Raw genomic sequence first — 24,636 nt, forward strand, 5'->3', positions numbered from 1 at the left:
GTCTCTGCCAAACCTTAGCATGCAAAAGAAGTATTTCCCCACCTGGGTGTGTGTGGGGGAGGGACAAAGATGTGATAAACATCGGCAGCTGCCTGGGGTAGGGACAAGAACTACACATGGCTGATGAGATCTTGGATGCTCAACTGTAAAATCACCTCAGGTCATTAGAGCAATGAAAATGTGCCTTTTATATTTTGTTTTGGATGTATTTATCTTTTTTTTTTTTTTGATTTTTGAGACAGGGTTTCTCTTAAGTTTTTGGTGCCTGTCCTGGAACTAGCTCTTGTAGACCAGGCTGGCCTCGAACTCACAGAGATCCGCCTGCCTCTGCCTCCTGAGTGCTGGAATTAAAGGCGTGCGCCACCACCGCCCAGCCTGGATGTATTTATCTTATTTAGTTTATTTTTAAAAGATTTTATTCATTTATTATGTATACAATGTACTGGCTGCATGCACACCAGAGGAGAGCACCAGATCTTATCATAGATGGTTGTGAGCCACTATATGGTTGCTGGGAATTGAACACATGACCTCTGGAAGAGCAGCCAGTCAGAGTTGATGAGGTCTGAGTGGATGGCTCTTAACCTCTGAGCCATCTCTCCAGCCCCAGATGTATTTGTTTTTATTTTATGGGTATGGGTATTTTTGCCTACATGTCTGTGTCTGTGTACCATGTACTGTGAGTCTGTTGTCTGGTGTCAGTGTCTGGTGTCTGTGCATCACATGCAGTGCAGTGCCTGCAGAGACCAGAAGAGGACGTTGGACCGCCTGGAACGGGGTTACAGCCGCCACATGGATACTGGGACCTGGGACCTCTGCAAGCGTAGTCAATGCTCTTAGCCGCTTGGTGGAGTTGCACGCCTTTAACTCTGTGAGTTCAAGGCCAGCTTGGTTTACCAGAGCTAGTACCAGGGCAGGCTCCAAAACTACAGAGAAACTCTGTCTGGGGGCGGGGGGGGGGAGTAGTCAATGCTCTTAACCGCTAGCCATCTCCATACCCCACCCCCAGTATATTATATATTAATAAAACCTCTGAACAAAATCAAATCTGTGAGGCTGGAGTGATACTCCTTGGCAGAGTCAAGGGTTGCGGTGGAGAATTAGGGTGGAATAAGGATAAGGAAGACAGTTGAGGGTGGGATAGGAAGCAGGCAGAGTTGGGAGCAGGATGGGGGTGCAGGTAGAGGTTAGGAGGTTGGATAGGGGAGCAGGGAAAAAGTCTGGGGTGGGATGGCACACACAGGCAGCATGGGGGTGAAGGTAGAGGGATGAAAAAGATCACATGATGGAATAGTAGATGCGGGCAAGAAAATGGGGATGGGGTGTGGGGGCCACAGGCAGAGGGAGTCCAACAAAATCGCCAGATCTGAACTGGGGGTGTCAACGAGGACTTCCCAGAGGAGCAAGCCGCTGAGCCAGGGCTTGAGGGATAACGTTGCTCCTGGCTCAGACGATAGTTGTTTTTTTTTCCAAAAATGATGTCTTGTGAGTGGAGCTCTTTTGCAAAGCCAGCCCTCAGGCTACTCCGGCTGGCGCAGCCATGGCAACTAGGGGGCGCTGTTCCATCCCGTTCCAGCCTCAGCCCTACGCTGCTGCCGCTGTAGCAGGATGCCAGGCGCAAGGCTCTCACAGCCCAGGGGGAGTTGTGCTTGGGGTGGCCGCCCATGGGGACGAATCACTCCAACATCTGGAGGGTGGAGCTTCCCAGAACATTTCCGGAATCCAGATTCTCCCAGCTTGATTAAGAACCCCGGTTGATCCTGGGCTCCACAGCGGGGAGGGAGGGGAGATTTCCTAAACGCGAAGAAGGGGGCCTTCCTTTATTGGGGTTAAACGTGTCCACATTGGGTTTCATGGTCTGAGTTGATGAGGATGACTGACCAGGTCACTTCCTCTTTGTGTGGTAGCCTTTAGCGGACCAGCTGGACCTCTTTCCACCCAGGCACTAAATTCCCCAGGTTTCCAGGGGACCTAGCTGGTCATTTCCAGTCTCGCCACTGAGGAGGCAGCTACCGGAAGACATAAAGGAAGCATAAAGGAAGACTGTGGAACCGTGGGCATGACAATAACACACGCATTAGGACTGCCTGGGATAGGAACAACGGGAACCGCCGTAAATGGGCTGCCCATGCATGGTTAAGCATTCCCCGAGCATAAATGATGAAATGCAGGGGGTACAGAAATGGGCTGAAAGGATGTCCCCAAAAACAATGTCAACATGGAGTTGGTCACTATGGTTGTTGGGGATAGGCTACCATAGGTCAAAAGCCTTAACTCCGGGTTTCCTGGTTCTATTCTGATGTTAATAAACAGGGTCTCCTTACATAGCCCTGGCTGGCCTTTTAACTCAACCGTCCTCCTGTTTCAGCCTCTAGAGTGCTGGGATTATAATCACGTGCTACACCAGGCTTTTTCCTGGGTCCATTCCGACAGTACCTACTCTGGGAAAAGGGGGTGGGAGTGGGGGGACAGGACTGTGATCTCTGTGCAGAGCAACCGGCTCAGAAGAGCAAGAATCGCCACCCAAGCAATGGGAGAGAAGCTGATCCAGTGTGTGTGGGGGGGGGGGGGGGGGGGGGGGGGGGGGGGGGGGGGGGGGGGGGGGAGGGGTTGGTTAGGGAGGTCCTGGTGAAAAGCCAAAAGTTTGAATGAAAACGATCCCATAGGCACAGAGTCTGGCACTATTGGAGGTGTGGTCTTGTTGGAGTAGGTGTAGCAGTCGTTGGGGGAAATGTCACTGGGGGTGGGCTTTGCCATCCCAGATGCTCAAGCCTGGCCTAGTGTGCCTCAGTCTTTTCCCGCTGCCTGCGGATCCAGATGTAGAACTCTCAGCACCTGTCTACCTGCATGCCACCATGGTTCCGGCCATGATGATAATGGACTGAACTCTGAACTGTAAGCCAGGCCCAGTTAAATGCTTTCCTTTGTAAGAGTTGTGGTCAGGGTGTCTCTTCACAGCCAGAAACCCTACCCAAGACAGATGCCCATCTATGAAGCCATCCCTGGTACCTTCCACACGCAGGGCTGCTGAGGGGCAGCTCTGGGAAAGACTGTCCTGGTTGCAGGAAAGAAAGGCTTGCCAAAATCTGTCTAGTGACAATCCCACACCTGAATGCCAGCATCGGAAGGCAGAGGCAGGCAGATCTGAGTTCTAGGTCGGCCAGAGCTACATAGTGAGACCCTGTCTGTCAAAACAAACAAATGAAAAACAAATCACACAGAAACTGCCAGGGAAACTTTGGCCCGAGTTCCGGAAAGTACAGCTGACAGGCATTTCCCAGTGTGGTCCAAGAAACACACTGACGAGCCTTGGAATGTTGATATCGAACCCATCAGCAGTAACTCACAATGTGTCTTTCTGATTCCTCGTCTCAAAGTCTGTTAACAATTAAGAGATGATTAATTCTGGGCTCCCTCTAGTAGCCACATGATAGGTCTGTGGGACACCGCTCAGGGAGATCTTTAAATTGGTAAAAGGGGAAAGGTTTTCTTTGAGACAGGGTCTCATGTAGTCCAAGAAGGCCTCAGATAACGGCAGCTGAGATCGACTTTGAACCCGGGTGGAAAGGCCCCACACCTGCAACCTTCCCTACACACCTCACTCTCCCAACGGCCACCATTATATTCTTCCTTTATTGGCTGTCCTTGTATAATACAAATCTGCAAGTTTAGATACAAAAAAAATCTGGAAATAAAAGATAGAAAAGTACCCGCCAGGCACCCCTTCCTCCTCTTCTGGGACCCCTCCTTAGCGGGCACCGACATGAGGTAACTGAGCGTCTTTGTCCCTCCCCCCTCCCCCTCTCCTGGGTCCCCAGTCGGGCCCCACCCCGTGAGACCTCGGCCCTACGGAAGACATGGTCCCCGAATGGGGGAGGGGGACTGGGCAAGCACAGCATTGGCAGTGATCGCAGCGTGGGCAGAGGGGAAGCCCTTGGCTTGTGCTGTGTGCACGGGGCGGGGAGGGGATGACCAGGCTTGAGGTGGGCCGGGGAGCGCCCCTAAGTGGACATCCCTCCTCCATCCTGCCCCACACTGAAAGGTGGAAGGGCAACAGAAACCGGGGACAGTAGCTTGAACCGAGGGCATTCCGTATCTGGAGCTGGGGAAGGGGCATCGCCAGCCTAAGTCCAGCAGTGAAATGGTTCCCTTAGCCAGGCTGGGTCCATCCCTGAATTCCATCTTGGCGCAACCTAGGCATCACAATATTGGTTCTGTAGTGGTTTGTGAGGGGTGGCGGAGAGAAGGGCTTAGAGGGTGTGGTGAGGGGCGCAGCCCGGGGAGCAGCAATAGGGGAGAGGCTGGGCCTCCCCTCCTGAGTGTGGTGCACCTGGGGCTGGTGAAGTGGGCGCAGGGCAACATGGGCTACAGTTCAATCTCGAAGGTCTTCTGCAAGTCACCAGAGAAAGGGTTAGAGGGCTTCTCCACAGCGGGTTTGCCTTCTAATGCTGCCCACTGGGCCTCAAAGGGGTCCAACTCAGGGGCTGGGGCAGGCGCTGGCTCTGGGGGCCAAGGCGCCCCATTGGGGCGTGGACGGGCCTGGCCACCAGGGGCGCTGGGTGCAGCAGGTGTGGGGAAGGCCCCGGCTTTTCCAAGCAGGGTGGCAGGTTGGGGCTGGAGCTGGGCAGCTGAGCAGAAGGCATTGGCCACCATCTGTGAAGGTGTGATGCCCACCACTGGCACGCGGGGCATGGGTGGATAACCCAGGCCTGGGTAGGCGGGCATGAATGGAGGCTGCATGTGTGTGGGTGGCAAGAACACAGCCACCTGGGCAGCTGCAGTGTCAAAGGGCCCCACGGGGGCAGAAAAGGGTGGAAGAGTGGGGGCCATGGTGGGCATTGGTGGCACAGAGGCTGCTTGCTGCTGCTGCTGCTGTTGCTGTTGTTGTTGCTGCTGCTGCTGCTGCTGCGCTTTAGCCACTTGGGACACTTCCTCCAGCCATCGCTCAGCCTCTGAAGGTGTCCGCTTGTGCCCGGGCTGGAAGGCAGCTGCAGGCGGTACGGAGGGCTCGCCCCAGGCAGAAGTTCCTGGAGAGAGGCAAGTGAAAGGTATAGGTTACCACAAAGAAACTCAGGAGTCAGGGTGGCTTGGGGACCAAAGCCTGGGTTCTACAGCAAGACTGTCTGTGAATCCCAGCTCAGTCCTGCCCCACTGTCCAGATGACTTCACCTTAACTCAGCAGGTTTGCAGAGGAGCGAAAGGACAGTTCGGAGACTACAGCCCTTGATGGATCTAAACAGATCAACTACACTACACCCACAGCCCAATGTCCTTCCCCTGCCAGCCATGAGTGTGCTGCTAATGATAACGGGGGGGGGGGGAGCTGGAGAAATGCCTCAGAAGTTAAGAGCACTGGCTGTTTTTCCAGAGGTCCTGAGTTCAATTCCCAGCAACCACATGGTGGCTCACAACCATCTGTAATGAGATTTGGTGCCCTCTTCTGGCCTGCAGGCATACATGCAGGCAGAACAGTGGATAAATAAATAATTTTTTAAAAAAGATTTGCCTTAATCCTAGCATGTCTGGCACTATTTCCAGAGGCTAAGATTCTACGATGCACACGTCTTTCTCAGACTACCCAATACAGGAAGATCTCACTGCCTTGAGTTTGTATCTTGCTAAGGTTGTGGGGGCACATTTTTAATGTTTGAGATTCAGAGAAACTAGCCGGGCGATGGTGGCGCACGCCTTTAATCCCAACACTCGGGAGGCAGAGGCAGGTGGATCTTTGTGAGTTCGAGACCAGCCTGGTCTACAGAGCTAGTTCCAGGACAGGCTCCAAAGCCACAGAGAAACCCTGTCTCGAAAAACCAAAAAAAAAAAAAAAAAAAAAAAGAGATTCAGAGAAACTTCAGAGGTCGGAAAAGCCCCTGGCTCTCAGGTGATCTGTTGGTCTCAAATGATCGTGTGGCTCTGAAGCAATCCCATGGTTCTCAAATGATCCAACAGCACAAAGACAATACAGGTTTCTGGGGCAATCCCATGCCTCTAAGTCTAAGCTCATCCCACAGTCCTAAGGCAATATAATGACTCTAAAGTAATCCCGCGGCTCTAAGACAATACACAGTTGTAAGATTCTTGCTCTGACCCATCCATCCCTAGGATTCCCAAGGTGGCCCTTCAGGTGCAAAGGAACGCAAGAGAGCCACTGGAGAGTGGCGGCTCCTACCTGTTGTGGCAGGTGGTGGCCCTGACGCTGGCACTCCAGCACTGGCAAAGGATGAACTGATCTGCGTGCACAGAGCATTGATGCCATCACTGTCACTGGCACCAGGAGGCTCCATCTCAGGCACTGTGAGGTTACAGAACGGCAGAGATGAGCAAACAGCTTCTGGCCTGCCGCAAGCTGCCTTTCCTCTGTGTCCTCAGGACCCCCGCATGACCTAGTCTTTGTTTCCAGAGGTATGCAGGGCACTAGGTGACCATGGCCACTAAAATAACTGTGCTCATGGATGTGTGTGACCAGAGAGTGGAGCGACAAGAGCCGATATGTGGCATCAGGTAACTGACGGTCACAGAGGCCCCAAACCAGGATCTCGAGATCTAAGTGATGACACCCGCAAGCGCTGAAAATTACCCATGTGCATTAACTAATAGTGCACTCTGCCAGACATACAGCAGATGCACGGCGTCCAGTCTGAAGGAATGCACGCTGGCCACGTGGATGCTCGCTGGCTGGGGGTCATATGTTCTACTTTGGGGGTCCCTGGTCACCCCTCCTGGCCTCGCTCGACACATACATCATCATGGTGGAAATGAAACTATGCCAGCAAGACAGGAGACACAGAACAGGCATGGGGGTCCCATACAAGCCTGGGAGGAACAAAGGTATGGTTTAGAGAAGCCACAGCCTGGCACGTGAGGAGGGCACAAGGTGAGTGTGACGTCATCTCTACATCAATCTCCTTAATAACTGCATGTGTTCGTCCAACAAGGCAGGGCAGGGTCTGAGGGTGTGGCTTCCAAGAGTGATGGAGGTTGAGGTGTGTGGTGCAGAGTCTACCTGTGCAGTAGACGTGTGTGTGTGTGTGTGTGGGAGAGAGAGAGAGAGAGAGAGAGAGAGAGAGAGAGAGAGAGAGAGAGAGAGAATCGGCATGCATGGATTTCTGAGCTTGTGTGAAGCTAAGTGTGTGGCATTTTAAAGGTGTAAATCTGGACACGTGACTTCTGAGTGCTCCCTTCTGGTGTATGTGCAACTTCAGTGTGCACATGATTTCTGCACATATGTAACTCTGAGTTTGTGACTTCCAGTTTCTGTGGCATGTACGTCAGATTGTGAAATTTCCGCATGGACACTCACTCTCGGGTGAGTGTGCAACTGGCCCCAGGAGTGTGAGGCTTGGGAAGCCGGCCATCTCAAGCACACGGATGACAAACTCCATGTGTGTCTGATGTCACGGTGCATGAGGACAGCAAATGTGAGGGTGTGTGACAAGTCAAGGAAGGACATGGAGGACGTATCATTCTCAATATGCAATCAACGCCCTCCAGATCCACCTCGGCAGCCCTGGGAGCCAGCCGTGAGAGTCGGACTCACGGCCTCAGGACCTCTCATAGCCCCTTGCCTGTTTCCTATAGCGACAGCACGGCACTGTGCCAAGTCTTTCATCTCCCAGCCCACAGCAGACATAGCTTTCACAGACAGGATCTTGCTAGGTAGCCCAGGCTGGCCCTGAAACCACAATCCTTCTGCTTCTAGAACGCTGGGCTACTGGTGTCTTAGGTCATGACAAACAGCACTTTTTTCCTTTCCCCGGCCCAGGACAGACATTAATAATCAAACACAATGCTTCCCTGGCGCCCCACCTCCACTGTGCTCTTTGCTCACCCACCCGCTACTTGGACAGATTTTGTAATTCTGTTGACCACACTCTGGAAGTCTCCCTTAGGCAAACACAGGCTATACTGCTGCTGTTTCTGCCTGCTCCAGGGAAAGTTTTGCTGAATTAGTTGTGTAGCCTACTGTCATGCTTCAAAAGGATCTCCGCTCACATCAGACGTCAGGATATCATAGTGCATGCTATCCCTCAACTCTCCCCGACCAAGGCAGACATTGCGAATCGACTATGGTCCTCTCCTGAGCCAGAGAGATCCTTTTATCAATCACTTAATACAGGTCATAGATCTATCCATCAAATGTTTGGAAAGAACATTAAACTATGGTGCTTTTGTCCCAGACATAAAGGACATGCACGTTGCGTGCGATGTCTTTCCCTTGTCCGTGGTAGACTTACCTGCCTGAAGGAGACAAAATGTGTGCCACCTTGTCTGTTCCCTGAGTAACCGCAGGCCCTGTTAACTGACCATGACTGCACTACACGTCTACGTCTGTCTGCACTACACGTCTACGGCTGTCTGCACTACACACTACACGTCTACGTCTGTCTGCACTACACGTCTATGTCTGTCTGCACTACACGTCTACGTCTGTCTGCACTACACGTCTACGTCTGTCTGCACTACACGTCTACGTCTGTCTGCACTACACGTCTAGGGCTGTCTGCACTACACGTCTATGGCTGTCTGCACTACACACTACACGTCTATGGCTAACCCAGCGTACACGCTTTACCCGCAGCAGGCATGACTAATCCATCATGTTTGTGCTAGCTCTCTTCTAGTCCTTGCCCACAGCAGACACTGTTAATGACCATATGTTCCACACGCTTAACCTGGGCCCCTGGCAGACAGTGCTAATCAATCACAATCTAGACCATCTCTCCTCTACCCCTTGCCCCCATCAGACAGACAGTGCTGGTGGATTCTGATGTTCCTTCCTCCTGATCCAAGGGCTCACCTGTGCCCTTCACCTGGAAGTCGGTACGGCGCTGCAGGGTGGATGGCAGCTCGTTCAACCGCAGGCTCAGCTGACGTTTGAAAGGTGAGTTCTTCTGGCTGAGCGCCGGGAACCCACGAAAGGAGCCCTGGCGAACCAGCTGCTCCAGAGGTGCGTGGCGCCGGGGAATGGCAGCAGCAGAGGTGCCTGCGGCCACTGGGGTGCCTGCCTCCCCCTTCTCACCAGGGGATGTGGTAGCTGGTGTTGGGGACACATGCCCAGGCTGGGCAGGGCCAGGAGCCACAGCGGGAGCGGCTGCTGCCTCTGCTAAAGACACAACAGACAGCTTGTTAGTTACCTCACTTAAGGCATTGGAAACCAGGCCAACAGGCCTTGTGCTTATAGTGCTGGGGATGGAAGCCAGGGTACTGTGCCTAGTAGCCAAGCAGTCTCTGCTAAGCTACACTCCAGCCCCTCACTGGGGGATTCTAAGGAAGTCCCCTACCACTGAGCTATAATCCAGCCCCACCTTGTCTTCTTGGTCACTCCCTAGAGCTACCTTGTCACCCCCCACGTCCCATCCCCCAGACTCTGAAAAGTTGGCCCTCCAAGCCAAGATCACTTCCTCAGGAGGCCACTGGGAAATTGTCCTCTAGCCTGACCCTCCATCTCTCCAGCTTCCTGTTCTCAGCTGCTCTCATCCCCGCTTGGGCCCTCTCTCTTTTCCCGACCATTTACGTTTACTCGGTACACGAATGCCTGTGAGACACTGCCCCAGGAGCCTTGCAAATGTTAACTCATCCAATTCACACAACCACTCGCATGGTCAGGACTATGGCCAATTTATAGATATGAAAACTGAGGTGCTTAGTAACGGCACAGGTCTCCAAAGGGGCGGGATGACTCTGGAGATCCCCTGTGATCTCCTGTGGTCTGTGTCTTTCTCTGCACCCCCACCCCGTTTCCCTGTCGCCTACTGTTCTGTCTCCTCTCTCCTCCACGGTTCTTTCTCAAACTGTGAGTGGTGATTCTAGACTTGGTTTGGCTCACATTATCCTTTCAGAACCTTTCCAATTGTTCTAACCCTTCAGTCTGAGTTCCTTCCACCCTGGGAGTCCCCCTGTCTCTGAGTAGTTTGGACTCTCCACTTCACAATGCAGAATGTTGTCCCATGAATTCTTAAAATTGAGATGTTCCCTGCTGATATACCAGCCTTTGTCGCTGATGCCCTGCGTTGAAAACTACAACTCCTCTGCAGGGACCCCTAGATGAACCCACCGCACCTGCCACCCTTCCCCCCAGTGTGCGGCACCCACCTTTCTTCTTGTCCCCAGCCTCACGCTCTGCAGGCCTGCCGCCCCCCGACAGGCGGAAGGAGCCCTCTCGGGCAAAGCTGGTGCGACTGGCGTCGAAGGCAGCCGTCACCCCACACTCCTTCTCCCGCCGCTGCTTCCTTTCCAGGCAGGCAGCGAATGCACAGCCCACAGCGTGGCTCAGCCTCTCACCCTGCAGGAGAGGTGGCCCAGTTAGAAAGGTCACACCAGGTCAGGATGTCTGCAGCCAGGGGACCCTTCGCCTCTCAGGACTTGAGTGTTTATCTGCCAACCAGATGAGCAAAGCGTAGAGCCTTGAGCGGGGATGCAGCTGGGTTACAGGCCATCACTGTATCTAACGCCAGAACTTCAAAAGCTGAGGCAGGAGGATCCAGGGTTCGAAGCCAGTTTGGACTACAGTGAGAGCCTATATCCTCACTCCCTAAATAAGTAGTTAGGTGCAGTAATCCTAGTTACTTGGGAGGCTGAGACAGGACAATCACTTGAGCCGGGAAAATCCTGACCAACCTGGGCAGCATAAAGAGCCCTGCTCAAAAACTCAAGCTGGGGGCTGGAGAGATGGCTCAGTGGGTTAAGAGCATTGCTTGTTCTTCCAAAGGTCCTGAGTTCAATTCCCAGCAACCACATGGTGGCTCACAACCATCTGTAATGGGATCTGGTGCCCTCTTCTGGCCTGTAGTCATACACACAGATAGAATATTGTATAAATAAATAAATATTTAAAAAAAAAAACTCAAGCTGGGCATGGTGGCGCAGTCATATAATCCCAGCTCTTAGGAAGCAGAGACTGGTGTGTCTCTGTGAGTTCAAAGCCAGCCTGATCTACATAGTGAGTTCTGGGATAGCCTGGGCTACATAGTGAATCAACTGTGGGGGTGAGATGGCTCAGCAGGCTGAGATGTTTCCTATCAAGTCTGACAATCGCTGTGAGTTTGGGACCAGCCTGGTCTACAGAGTGAGTTCCAGAACAGCCATGGCTACACAGAGAAACTGTCTGGAAAAAGAAACGAATGAAAGGAAGAAAACAAAAATCAGGTAGAAAAGGTCTCCCGTGCTGACCTCTGGCCTCTACAAGCAAGCCCACACATCCATGTCCACACACGCAAATAAATATAACCACGGAGGCACAGGTACCTATGCTGGACATACGGAACGCTCCGAAACAGAAGCTCCAGACTGCCTGACAGACTGCCTGACAGCGCCTGGAAGACAAACGGCCACGACAGCCCTGCTCCCCAGAGGGGGCTGTGGCTAACGGAGTCTCTGCTGTAAACCCAGTGGTGTCTTTGCAGAAATGGAAAAGCTGCTTCTGAAATTCAAATGGAATTCTGAGGGATCCAGGAGAGCCAAGCCAATCTTGAAAATCAATCAAACTGTCAGGAGTGGCTCACGCCTTTAATCCTAGGACTTGGGAGGCAGAGGAAGGTGGATCTCTGTGAGTTTGAGGTCAGCCTGGTCTATATAATGAGACCCTGTTTGAACAAACAAACAAAATCAACTAAGTAACCAAACAAGCAACTCCTTCTCCCAAACAAACTAATCTAAAGAGAGGGAGGGAGGGAGGGAGGGAGGGAGGGAGGGAGAGAGAGGGAGGGAGGGAGGGAGAGAGAGAGAGAGAGAGAGAAGAGAGAGAGAGAGAGAGAGACTAGGTAGCCCAGAGTGACTTAGAGATCACTATATAGCTGGGAGCGGGTCTTATATTCCCAAGTCTCCTGCCTCGAACCAAGCCCAGATTCACAATTCAAAATGCCCAATTTTACATGTTTCGCTTAAGAATTTTTTAAAAGTCAAACTGAAGAAGTACTAAGCGTTCCATGATCACTATTTAAAATCTGCTACGCCTGGTGCTCTGTGCCCAAAATCCTAGCACTTGTTCAAGGTTATCTTGGACTACGTAGGAAGTTTGAGGCCAGACTCTCTTAAAAAGTCAAACACAAGTCTGAGGAAGATGGCTCAGTCAGTCGTGGCACGTACTCTACAGATACTGAGGACCTGAGTTCAAATCCTCAGTACCCATGTAAAAAAAGCCAGGGAAGGCTCCGTGTCCCTATGGCACACTGAAGAGTGGAGACTGGTGGGTCCTCAAAACTTCCAGCCCAGCCAAATCACGAGCTTCCTGTTCTCTAAGAGGCTGTTTCAAGGCAATAAGGAAGAGAACAGAGGGAAGCTATCAAACCTGAAGGTCACAACCTGTGCCCACATGAGTCTGCTGCCACCCAAAGGAGACAAATTAAGTGACAAGCAGAAAAAAATGTACCCATGTGGCCACATCAGGAGGAAGGGACTGTGGGACCTTGTGGAAAACCTGGTGGTATACAACCACAATGCCCCTTGGTGAAGCCACTGCGGCTATCCCCAGAGTGTCGATGTCACTGTGCCCAACATCCCACACACAGCCAGGTGGCTGGACACTGAATCCACACCACCAACCATGGGCAAGCACGGTTTCCAAAAATAGCCACGGATAATTCCTCACCCCCATGTGCTCTTCCAAAACTTCTCAGTCCCTCATCAGAAGTGGAGGCTATGTCCACGCCGCCCACCCCACCCCCTTGAACCTGGAAAGACCTCTGTGGCTCACTGAACACAGTCCCTTAGCGCCAGGCGAGGTGATGTCAAGACCATGTCCAAAATGGCCACACAGCTTCCCACTAGCACACTTATGCTCAGTGCCTTCCCCTGCTCTCCTTCTCTGAGACTCACTGTAGAGCCTTCGGTCTTCCTGTGGCATCCGTGCTGGATTTAGGGTGAGGCTCTCTGACAGCTGGGGGTGGGGTTGAACTAGCCAGTCTGCTAATGTAACAGCCCCAGGTACTACCTAGGAGTCAAGATAAAATGAGAGACCCTGGAGCCAGGATGCCCCAGCTAGGTCTCCCTCAGATTCTAAAAAACTCCAGAGAGAGGGTCAGCAAGATGGCTCAGTGGGTAAAAGCACTTGGCACGAAAGCCAATGACCTGAGTTCAATCCCCAGGACCCACGTGGTAGGAAGAGAGAATGGACTTCTCTTGTAGACCAGGTGGGTCTCGAATTCACAGAGATCCGCCTGCCTCTGCCTCCCAAGTGCTGGGATTAAAGGCATGAGCCACCACTGCCTGGCAAGAACCAACTTCTGGAAGTTGTCTTCTGATGGTCACATGCACTGTAGTCCACAAGTCATGCTCAAACACACAGACAGGTGCACACGCACACCCACCATGACATAAGCAAATTTAATTTTAAAAGAGAAATAAGTGTAACTATAAGCCACAGGATTTCGGAGCAATTTGTTCCACAGCAAGTAAGTAACTGATGGAACCATTACACTCTCCTTCCACAACACAGAAATAAAACATTCTAATGTTTTAACATTTACCGTGTGTGTGTGTGTGTGTGTGTGTGTGTGTGTGTGTCTGAGAGAGAGGGGAGGGGACATGTGGGCACCATGTGGATCCTGGGGACTGAACTCAGGGAGTCAGAGAGAGAGAGAGAGGGAGGGAGGACATGTGGGCACCATGTGGGTCCTGGGGACTGCACTCAGGGAGTCAGGCTTAGCAGTAAGTGCCTTTACCCTCCATCTCTCAGGTCCCAAATAAATCTTTATGTATTCTTCTTTTTTGATGGTTTGTTTGTTTTTTGGTTTTTTTTTTCCTTTTGTTTTTGATACATGGTCTCTCTATATAGCTCTGGATGGCATGGAATTTACTCTGTAGACCAGGCTGTCCTTGAACTCACAGAGATCTGCTGCCTCTGCCCTGCAAATGTAGGGATTAAAGGTGTGCACTACTACACGCAGCCTACTTTAAAAAAAAAAAAGATTTTTTTTTTTATTTTCATGGGTATGAGAGAGTTTTGTCCACATCTATGAATGCATTGCGCACAATGCCTGGTGTCCACAGAGGCTAGAAGAGGGTACCAGATGTCCTGGAACTGGAGTTGTGGATGGGTATAAACTGCTGTGTGGGTGATAGGAATGAAATCTTGGCACTCTGCAAGAGCAACAAGTGTTCTCAATTGCTGAGCTGTCTCTCCAGACCCCCAAAATATCTTTACAAATAAATAAATAAATCCAAAAAAAGAAAAGAACCACAAACAAAATATACCAAGGCTGAGGGAATCCTGGAAACAATTAAGACACTGAAAAGGACCCAAGGGAGTCTCCTGGGGCAGAAAACTGCATTGACCACAGTGTGCCTGATGCAGAAGCAAAAACTTGTGGAGCTACTGGGCTTGAGGCTGAATGCCTTCTGCAATCCTAACATTTAGGAGACAGAGACAGGAAGATCAAAAGTTTGAGGCCAGGGCCTAGAGAGATGGCTCAGCGGTTAAGAGTACTTGCTGCTCTTGCTGAGGACCTGGGTTCAGTTCCCAGCACCCATACTGGGCAGCTCACAACTGCCTGTGAGTCCAGTTCCAGGAACCTGACGCACATACATACAGTCAGGAGTGCACACACATACTAATACTAAGACTGATACAGGATGATAATCACTGTTTTCCTTGATGTTTGGTATGCATCAAGTAACCTGCTCCCATCCCAGACTCCTGCACATTAGAGACTATGCATACCCTCCTCCTCCTCTTTTTGTTTTGTTTTTGTTTTTTTGGGTTTTATTTGTTTGTTTTGTTTTTCAAGTCAGGGTTTCTCTGTGTAACAGTCCTGGCTATCCCAGAACTTGCTCTGTACACCAGGCTGGCCTCGAACTCACATAGAGCTGCCTGCCTCAGCCTCCAGAGTGCTGGGATTAAAGGCGCCACCATTACTCGCCTTGAGATGAGAGGTCCTGGTCCAGAGGGCCCAGAACTTGGGGCATGCAGAGTGAGGGAGAGGACCCAGCGGCTTGCACTACTCACGGAGTCCTTGAGTGCCAGAAAACAATGGCAGATCCAGCGTCGCGTGGTGCCGTCACGGCATATGTAGGAGAAAGCCTTGTCCAGGTTGCGGTCAGGAGCGCAGAAGGAGACCTTCTCGATGGTCTGGTCTACAAGAAGGTCCTAGGAAAGGTTGAGGAGGCAGGCTGTGTAAACCATCTCTGCTGCACACATCACATGATCTCATCCTGAATCAAATGCGGACCCAGCTGTCATGGAGATAGCCGTGGGCTAGCCTGCCCCAGGATCATGATTTGGTCTGTCAGATCCATCTGAGATGGAGGAGACAGCCTAGAGGCACAGACTCAGGAGAAAGACTGGACTCCAGGGCCTGCAGGAGCCAGAAGCGCCATTAATTCCAGGAAGAATTAATTCGACAGGAAGGCAGGGAACAGTATTCAGGCAAAGGAACAGCCTGTGCAAAGGTGACAACACCCAGCAAGCCCTGGGCACCTCCTGGCAGGGGTCTCCAGGCTGGAGTCAGGGGAGCCAAAGGGGAGCAAACAGATGCCCAGAGCCCAGGGCTTAGGTGACAGCCCAGTGACAGACTTGCCTCCATGCACAAAGACCTGGTTCAAGAGTCCTCACTCCCGTCTCAGAAAAAGTCCCAGACCCTGAATCCTGGGGATCTCATCTAAACACAAAATAGGGCTGGGACGTGCTCAGGTGGCGGAGTTCTGGCCTAGGTACATAGGAAACCCCAGGCTGCATTCCCAGCAAGGCCAGAACCAGGCACGGTGACGGATGCCTGTCAACCCAGCACTTGGGAAGTATAGGCAGGAGGATCAGAACTTCAAGACCATCTTTGGCAAAACAGTCTGTTTGAGGCCGTCAGGGTTATGCTGGACCCAATTAAACAAAAACCCCAAACATGTAACAACCCACATTTGTTGATACGCTGAGCTTTAAAAAAATTTTTTTTTTCTTCCAGCATGAAGCCCAGGATGGCCTTGGATTTGTAATCCTCCTGCCTCAACTTTCCTAGGGCTAGAATCACACACCTGTACCACTATACCCCGGCTCTTGGCAGAAGTGTTTTTGGTCCGCTGCCTGCCTCCCCCTTTTCCATTGTGTGTGTGGGCGCATGTCTATACACATGCATATCAAGGTCCAGAGCTGAGCTTGGTAATCCTTCTCAGGGAGGACACTAGCAATTGTGTGGGCTTCTGGGAATCTGACCTCACGGTCTCCTGCCTCCGTGGCAAGTGCTTTAACCATTGTACAATCCCGCCAGATTTTACACAGTGCATACATACAGGCTTTCTGATTTGATGGCAGGGTCTATTACAACCCGGTTTTTTCTTTTTAAAGATGAGGCAACGGGAGCCCAGAGGGGTTAAATCTCAAGCCCAGGGTTTCTCAGTTGGTGACGGGGTGGCTGGGACTGGCGTTGTTGAGGTGGCTGCTTCAGTTCGTGCACACAGGTACCCATTCCCCATACGAGTTCTCAAATAACTGCAGCCCTCGGTCCTGAATTAGGACCATGCAGTCAGCCAAGCTGATGCAGGAACACATGGCCGAGTCTAGAAGGCGCCCTTGGGCGGAACGTCCCATGGTGGACGGGTAAGTCTCCCTCCACCCCGAAGACAGCCCTCCTACCTTGGTTTTGTCGTCCACCACCCGGAGTCCATCAGCTGACACCCACAGGACAGACTTCACAGACTTCCGGCCCATCTGGGGTGAGGGTAGGGAGCAGAGCGGCCTGGTCAGGATCACCTCTTCCGGTCTGCTCTTACCCCCTCCCTGCATCCAGCCCCTCACTCACCGCCTTCAGCTTCTTCACAGCATCTTCGCAAACATGCATCCCCCGGGACTCCTCCACCTCCACATGACCCAGGTACTGGGGGGGGGGGAGATAAACACAGTAATCAATCACTCTCAGCATCACCGAGCATCTCCGCACTCAGGCCACAGTTCTCAGCCCATCGGGTGCAGTCATTCACGCTGCATTTCCAATCCATAGGGTGGGAACCACACTTCTAGCCCAGACACACAGCTAAAAAAACAGAGATTTGGGTCCTGTCTCTGTCACTGGGCCTTCACGCCTCACTCTCGGCCTTCTGAGGGCCAGCATGCTCCTGTGTGCCTGAGGACATGATGGAGGCCACAAGGCTTCTCCACCTGCCCTGACATCAGCTAAAAAGGAAGCCGGCCAGCCCTGGAGATGCAGCTCAGTGGAGGCCTGCTTGCCTAGCATGCACAAGGCTTGCTGGCTCTTTCTTTTTCTCTGTGTAGCCCTGGCTGTGCTGTAACTCACTCTACTAACTCCGTAGACCAGGCTGGCCTCAGACATCTGACTGCCTCTGCCTCCCGAATGCTAGGATTAAAGGCGTGCACCACAGGCAGACCTCCGAATCTGAGGCCAGCCTGGACTACAGAGCAAACGCTAGTAAAGTCATAGGAACTACACAGAGAAAACACGTCTCATGCTTTTTTTTTTTTTTTTAAAGGCATATGCCACCATGCTTGGCTAAGGCCATTGGTTTAATCCCTAATATGCACACATGAAGACACACACACAGAGCACAGATCCGTGCCCACTCTCCTTCCTACGATGGCAAATGGAAATCGGGGCTTCCTGCAGATGCAATAACTGTCCCTGGAATTAGAATGAGACTAAGTTCCATTACCCAGAGTTGCAGTTTTAAGTCCTTATAACCTCCCTTCCTCGTGCTGGGGACGGAATCCAGGGCCTTCCACAATGCTAGAAAAGTGCTCTACCACTGAGCCACACCACAGCCCCTCACTGGGGAATTCTAGGCAGGGGCTCTACCACTGAGCCACACCCCAGCCCTCACTGGGGGATTCTAGGCAGGGGCTCTACCACTGAGCCACACCCCAGCCCCTCACTGGGGGATTCTAGGCAGGGGTTCTACCACTGAACCACACCCCAGCCCTCACTGGGGGATTCTAGGCAGGGGCTCTACCACTGAGCCACACCCCAGCCCTCACTGGCAAGTATCTCCTGCTAAGCTACATGCACGCTGCTGTACAAAGGCTGTTTTCATTTGACAGATGCCCCCTTATTAGCTGACATTCTTTCCCCACTTTCATCGGCACTTCCTGTGCCTGCCACATGAACCCCTCACATTTTGGGTACACTTCTAGGGAAAAGAAAACCAGGCTGAGGACCTAGTCTCTCAGATGAAAAGGGAAAAAGACTGAATCCCAGAGCTCAGGCCTCCCTGGGAGAGCGGACTACGTGTAAACCAGAATGTCCAGAAGAGGAAAAGAGCCTTGCCAACACTGCCGCATTTCTGTAACCTTTCAGTGCACGTTATCTGTGAGCCCCTCAGGATTATCCCCCAAGTGATATCTGGTGTAAGGCAGAATGTGTTAGGTGTGTGGTCAGTGCAGGGGGAAGTGGGAGGATCTTGAGTTCAAGCCAGCTTGGGGTACAGAGTAAGTTCAAGGCCAGCTTAATGAGACAGAGCCTAAAAATAATAAAGGAGGCTGCTTTGTGTATGCGCACGTGTGTGCATGCTTACACGCAGGGCCTCCGGTTCCAGTTCTACAAAGGTGATGGGGCGTGTTCTAGGACTACAGGCAAGTGCCACCATGCCAGTGCACTTGGAAGTCGCCGGTCACAGCTCCTAACAGAGCCCCACAGTACAGGTCTCCCAGCAATGGCCTTGGACAATCTGCCCAGTGCCCTGGGGTCAGCAGGCATGCCGTAGGCACAAATCAGGCGATCCATGCCGTGCACTCACCCTGACAGGGAAGCTGCATGTGCCCTTGCGCACTGCATCCTCGTCTGCCTGCCACTGGTGTGGGCGCGATGCCTCGGGCACATAGGCTGGCTTCCTCCGCCGCAGACTCTGCCGTAACTTGTTCATGGTGCCCGCCCCGTCTAGTGGCACAGGACAGGGATATGGGTTAAAGATGGAGGTCAACGGTGTGGAGATGAGGTGACAGGGCTGAGGGCTTGCTAGAGGAGCAGGTGTGGGTGAGTGGCTCCACCCGGTGGATACTGGTTATACAGAGGGTTCCAGAATTGTGTATCCAGGGCTTCAGGGGTACGTGGCAAGGGGCACGGAGGTCTGGGTGGGTGGAATCGCAGGTCATAGGCTTTAGGGGTTCAGAGGTTTGGGGTATGATGGAAAAGATCCAAAGAATGAGAGGTCAGGGTAGCCTGGAGCTTGAGGACTGGGGTCAAGGGTCATAATGTCCGGGGGGGTTGAGGACACGAGGGCCAGTGAAGGTGATCAGGGATAAGAACATGTAGCCAGGTAGCAGAGCTTGGTCTAGCCTGCAAGGCTAGAGTGTCAACTCCAAGTTCAAGGAAAACAGGAGAGAGACAGGAAAGGAGAGGGAGGGGGAGAGCTGAGGGAAAATGTAACATGTACAGCTCTCTGACAGCTGAGTGCAGATGAAGCGAGGCCTCATGTGGTGCATGCTTGCAACAGTCAGAGGCAGTGTGTCCGGGAGGCAGGCTGTAAAAGATTCCTTACGTGAATGACTGTTCGTGAGACTTTGGGCGTTGGCTGTGAGGGAGCCTGCATCCCCAAGAGGGGTTGTTATCTGTGAGCACGCATCTCTGGAGGTTTCTGCTGCAGGGCACTCGTGTCTGACTGGCCATACGTGTGCACTGGTGCATGCGATGTCTCTGTATAGTTCCTGTCTACGAGAGCTTGTGGTTTCTGTGCGTGTTGCCTTGGATGGATTGTTGGCCCTGAAGGGTGTTTCCATGACTGGTTTCCATAGGGCAATGCTTCTGTGAGAGAGTGCAACTATGTCCTTTAGAGCCGTTGCCTCTGAGAGTGGGAGTCTGCGACCGTTATCCATAAGATGGTGCCTATGGCCAAGAGGGCAGATGCTAATGAGATTGTATGTAGGTGGCTTCGGTGAGGGTTGGTGCTTTTGTTTGCTTTCTCCATCTGGCCACTCCAGCTGTGTCTGCTGGATGGTGAGAGTCCATTTGATGTTCTGCTGTCTACTTCTTCTATCTGCTACTCGATATTCATTGTTTTACTTTTGCTTGCTTTATACTTAATAAACTCACTCATTCAGAACCCAAAGCAGGGCTGTTCCAGGTCATTCTCCTGGCTGACAGTGTGTCTGTAAAGCAATGTGTCCCTGACCATGGCCATCGGTGTGATTGCTGACTGAGTGGCTGTTGTCTAAGAGTGCTGAGTACTATTTGTGAGAGTGTGAGCCAAAGCGTAGCTCTTTTGGGGTTCACAGGTGCCGTCTGTGAGGCTGTTGGTCTACAGAAGTGTAGCCGTCAAGGCTGCGGTCATAGCACAGCTGATGGTGTGTCCCATCTCCAGCCTGCATAAACGGGGCATGGTGGCACAAGCCTTCACTTCTAGCATTTGAGAGAAAGAGGCAGGAGTATCACTTCAAGGACACACTTGGTAATATAGTGAGTTCAAGGCCAGCCTGAGATAAAGGAGACACTGACGTCTGGACCTGTGGGCCTGTGCATACTGGGTGGAGACTATCATTGTAGATCTCTTTTCTTCTTCTCCTCCTCCTCTTCCTCCTTCTCTTCAGCATCAACTTATGATGTATCCCTTGACTGGCCTAGAAGTCGCTGTGTTGACCAGGCTGACAATAAACTCCGAGAGTTCTGCCTACCTCTGTCTCCTGGCTATTGGGAGTATAAGCAAGCACCGGCATCTTACTGCTTTAGAGATGGGTCCCAAGTAGCCCATGTTGGGCTCAAGCTTGCTGTATAGCTGAAGCTGGACTTGAACTCCTGATTCTCATGCTCAGCCTCCCAAGAGCTGGGATTATAGACCCTCAACATCTTATTTGGCCATATATGTCTTGAGTGTATTTCTAAGAATGGGTGTACAAGTGCGGGTGGTTGCCTGTGTGCTGTCTGGGGGGGGTCTGTAGATATGTGTACATGTAGATATCTGTCTCTGTGTTTGTGTGAATAAATATCACTTAGCAAATCTAGAAGTGTGCTTGTTGCTGCATTTGACAAGCATGTGCAAATCATGCGTGTGCAGGTTGAACTGTAAATCTATGGATGTGTGAAGGTCTGAGTGTGCGTACCTGCAAGAGTTTGATCTGTACATAACCGTTGTGTGCAGAAGGTTGTTGGTGTCTGTAGGTGGGGGTTTAGGATGTGTGTCTGTGACCGTGGGGGCTTTGATGGTCACTGTGTACAACAAAGTATTCAACGGAGCCTGTGTGACAGTGGTTGGCAGTTCCTCTGGTCACACTAGCCATAACCATGACCCATGGACAAACCCTGTCCTTTGTCAAGCTGGTCACTCACCTGACTCCGTCCTGAAGGTTTCAGGGGGCCCCGAGGCCCCACAGGGGGCTGGGGACAAATGCTGACCAGGTCTCCTGGGTCCACCCTGATCAAGGGAGTGAGAAGATGAGAAGTTTGTAGAGGGGAATTCGGTCCCCTACTCAACCCCCACCTTGGACCTTAGCCAACCCCTCCATCTCAGGCTCCCTAGTAAGAACCCTGGTAGTCATAGCAACTGTTACTAGGGAGACCAGCCACCTGGTTCTATGGGCCCAGGAAGGAGTAGGTGTGTTGGGTCCCTCAACACCCAAGGAGATGATGGGAAGTGAGTGGCTTTGCCCTCTACTGTCATGTCCAGGGTTAAACACAAACACATAGCCACACACACCTGAGCAGCCAACAGTTTTCTTAGCAATTTGGTCCTATCTCAGCACACTTTATGACACAGACATCACAACAGCTATGTGCCTTAGGTCATAAGACACAACTAACATCTGGCCACATGTTGGTACTCACTGGCACACACAGCTCTCCATGTGTCCACAGGCATGTATGTGTCTCAGCCAACCACAGGCACTTACTCAGTCCAACAGCTGATAACATCCACTCTTGGCTACGTACAATGAGCTGGAGCAGGCACATGCATACGGGTGATACGTGTCCAACTACACCTTATGACAGTTATGTCTCCTAAACCACACACCCTAGGCAGAAACACATACAGACCGGCCACCTCTCGGGTCACCATAAGCACTTGGTCACCCAGGAGCACAATCACCTACGTGGACTGAGGCATACTGGTCTTACCAAGCCCCGCACCCCCTCCACACCCCAGCAACACACAGCTGTAGATGCACAAGGTCATTCACCCTCAAGCAGCACCAGCTACATCAACACACTTTGACAGTCACAGACTACCAGGGGCATGCCAATGTTTGGTTGTCACACGCACTACGTGCTCCTCTGAGACAAGCACTCTTATGTACAAGCCTCTCTTTATGGACAGCCACATGCTGTAGACACTGATGGCCACAGCCCGAGCATCACAGACATAGCGTATCATCAGCCAGAGGCCAAGGGACAAGGATGGCCGGCCTCAGACAGTCACATACATTCCAGAAACAGTTGTGTATGGAGTCACTTCTGCATCAGGGCCGATGGTGCCCAGCCATCTGTCATGCTGGTACCCTATCACAGATAAACAGTCTCCATGAGGATTCGAGTCACGTAGACAAGAATGTGGCCGCATATAATCAATCACGACCCCACGTGGACAGATACACAAAGTCACAGTCCCACTAATACTCAAAATCTCACACAGAGGAACTTAAAGCACACGGTTCGGTTCTCCACACCACAAGCACACAGTTGGGTGCACACATAAACAGCGTGACCCAGTCAGCATTTACAGCAGCTGGCTTTACATGGAAAACACAGTCACTTCACCACCAAATCACACACACCCTCCCAGTCTAGGACACCAGCAGAGAGTCCCCCAGGGTCACAGACAACTGGGTCACACACACACAGAGGAATAGAAGCTGGTCACCTATGCACCCCCAGTGCAGGCTGAGTCCCACACAACTACCCTTTCATAGTAGACAAGAGTTTCAGATAGTCACAACTCAAATCACACATAGGTGGCTGTGGTTCGTACTCAGTATCACACAGCTAGGTGGAGAGCCGTTTGTACCACCTCAGTCACACACACAGACACGGCTAGGGGCATACAACACAAACCCAAGCACAATATGACTTCAAACACGACAGCAGTGCGGTGACCCTCATGGAGACATCAGTCAGACATAAGCACAACATGGTTCCACATATGGCCATCGCCACAGTCACAATCCTACTAACACACTGTCACAACTCCACCCCATCTTCAGTCAGCCACACAGAAGTCCGAACCCAACACAGATGTTGCCATACACCAAGGTACACACACACACAGGGTCACAAAAGACAACCTCCTAACCACAACCACGCATCCCTCTAAACATGATCCAAAAAGTAGAGGAGCTTGTACAGTGAGCAGCTGCCATTCACATCCAGTCACACAAACACTGGGGCCACACACACACACCATGGACACCAGCACATCCAACCACAAGCATGCAGAGAGACAACGTAGGATTCCTTCTCCTTGCCAGCTGCAACGCAAGCACACACACAGACACAGTCACACAAACACCAGGTCACACTTCTAGCCACCTCCCCAACCCTTGCACCCCCACCCCCCACCCCCCATACCACACACAAAGCCGCTGGTCACCACAGAGGCTGCAGACAGGTTTCCACCGGGTCTCTGGGGAGCCGCCCCCAGCCCAAGCTAAATCCTGGAGTCTGGGGCGTGGGGGGGGGGGTCCGTCTGGCTAGGAAAGCTGAGCATTGTCTCCGGGTGGGGCCTCTTAGACAGCTGAGCAGCCCTAGGGACAAAGGGGGTGGCCTAGGAGACCAATGTCTTGAGACCCCTGACTAAGCATGGGGTGGAGGTGGGGTAGGGGAATGCCTGAAATTCTCCTTATTTTATTCATGCTGGGGTGGAGTTCCAGACACAGGGACCTTGTTTTGAGAAGGGGATTTGCCTGGGACACCGCCCAAGGGCTGGGGGGGGGGGCACGCTGGATCCAGGACCCCTGGGAGTAGACAGTACTTGGATGAACCCCCACACCCCACAGCCTTGGCCTTGGCAGTTCTACCCAGGGAATCTTCAAGATCTCGATAAGGGGGCTGTTGTGCTCGAAGAACCCCTCTGGCAGGAGGAGTACGGATTTTGTCTGGAATAGGCTCAGTTAAGGCCTTAGCTTGATAAAGGGAACTGTGTCCCGGACCATGAACACCAAACCTTGCCTAGGGAGTTGTACCTAGAATTTATGCAGCCCTGTCCTTGATTTGGGGGGAATTTGTATCTCAGAATCCCTATTTCCAGGGCCTTCGCAGAGATGGCCTGTCCTGGAGACCCCAGTCTGGCAGGTTTAGGATTGCCGGGGGCTTGTTCCCGGACCCCCACCCAGGACCACCCTCTCCAGTCTTGGCATCTTCTCTCCATCCGGGCGCTGCTGCCGCTTCCCACCCTCCGCCACATCAGCAGCGGCGCCGCCCCCGGCCCGAGCCCCCCGAGCCCGCCCTTCTCACGCTGGCCGCCGCGCTGCGGGACATCCAGGGCCCGGGCGCCCCCGCCTCCCGCGGCCCCGGCTGGGCCCGGCTTCCCGAGTGCTGCTGCTACTGTGGCGGCGGCGGCTCGGTCTGACGCGGGCCGGGCCCAGGGCCGGCGGCTGGTGCGGGATGCAAGCGCGCGAGCCAGCTCGGCTCCCCGGAGGATTCCGTTCCGGGGGCGGGGGAGCATCCCTCCCTCAGCGCCCCGCCCCGGCCCCGCCCATTGGCCCACCGCCTGCTGTATATGCAAAAGAGACTCCGCCTCCCCACAGACCACTCCCCCATACAAATACTACCCGGTCTCCTC

The 24,636-nt window shown here is 52.5% G+C and overlaps 1 protein-coding gene across 2 annotated transcripts; it reads right to left on the reverse strand.

Moving 5' to 3' along the window:
• Positions 1-3,614: 3,614 nt before the first annotated feature.
• Numbl (NUMB like endocytic adaptor protein) lies at positions 3,615-24,512 on the reverse strand. 2 transcript variants are annotated; one of them, XM_050129040.1, is made up of 10 exons: positions 24,309-24,512; positions 21,192-21,276; positions 18,670-18,809; positions 16,725-16,799; positions 16,559-16,633; positions 14,942-15,082; positions 10,093-10,282; positions 8,798-9,100; positions 6,170-6,292; positions 3,615-5,027 (listed from the first exon to the last, which is right to left on the reverse strand). In XM_050129040.1, exons 1-10 carry the CDS (start codon positions 24,330-24,332, stop codon positions 4,366-4,368), a joined length of 1,818 nt encoding a protein of 605 aa, XP_049984997.1. In that variant the 5' UTR covers positions 24,333-24,512; the 3' UTR covers positions 3,615-4,365. The 2 variants fall into 2 exon arrangements, with proteins under 2 accessions (XP_049984997.1, XP_049984996.1); XM_050129039.1 differs by having other exon boundaries at positions 8,798-9,103; positions 24,309-24,511.
• Positions 24,513-24,636: the final 124 nt, after the last annotated feature.

This window comes from Alexandromys fortis, unplaced genomic scaffold, assembly GCF_014885135.2.
Source record: "Alexandromys fortis isolate MF-2015 unplaced genomic scaffold, M_Fortis_MF-2015_v1.1 scaffold_293, whole genome shotgun sequence".
Lineage (NCBI taxonomy): Eukaryota > Metazoa > Chordata > Mammalia > Rodentia > Cricetidae > Alexandromys > Alexandromys fortis.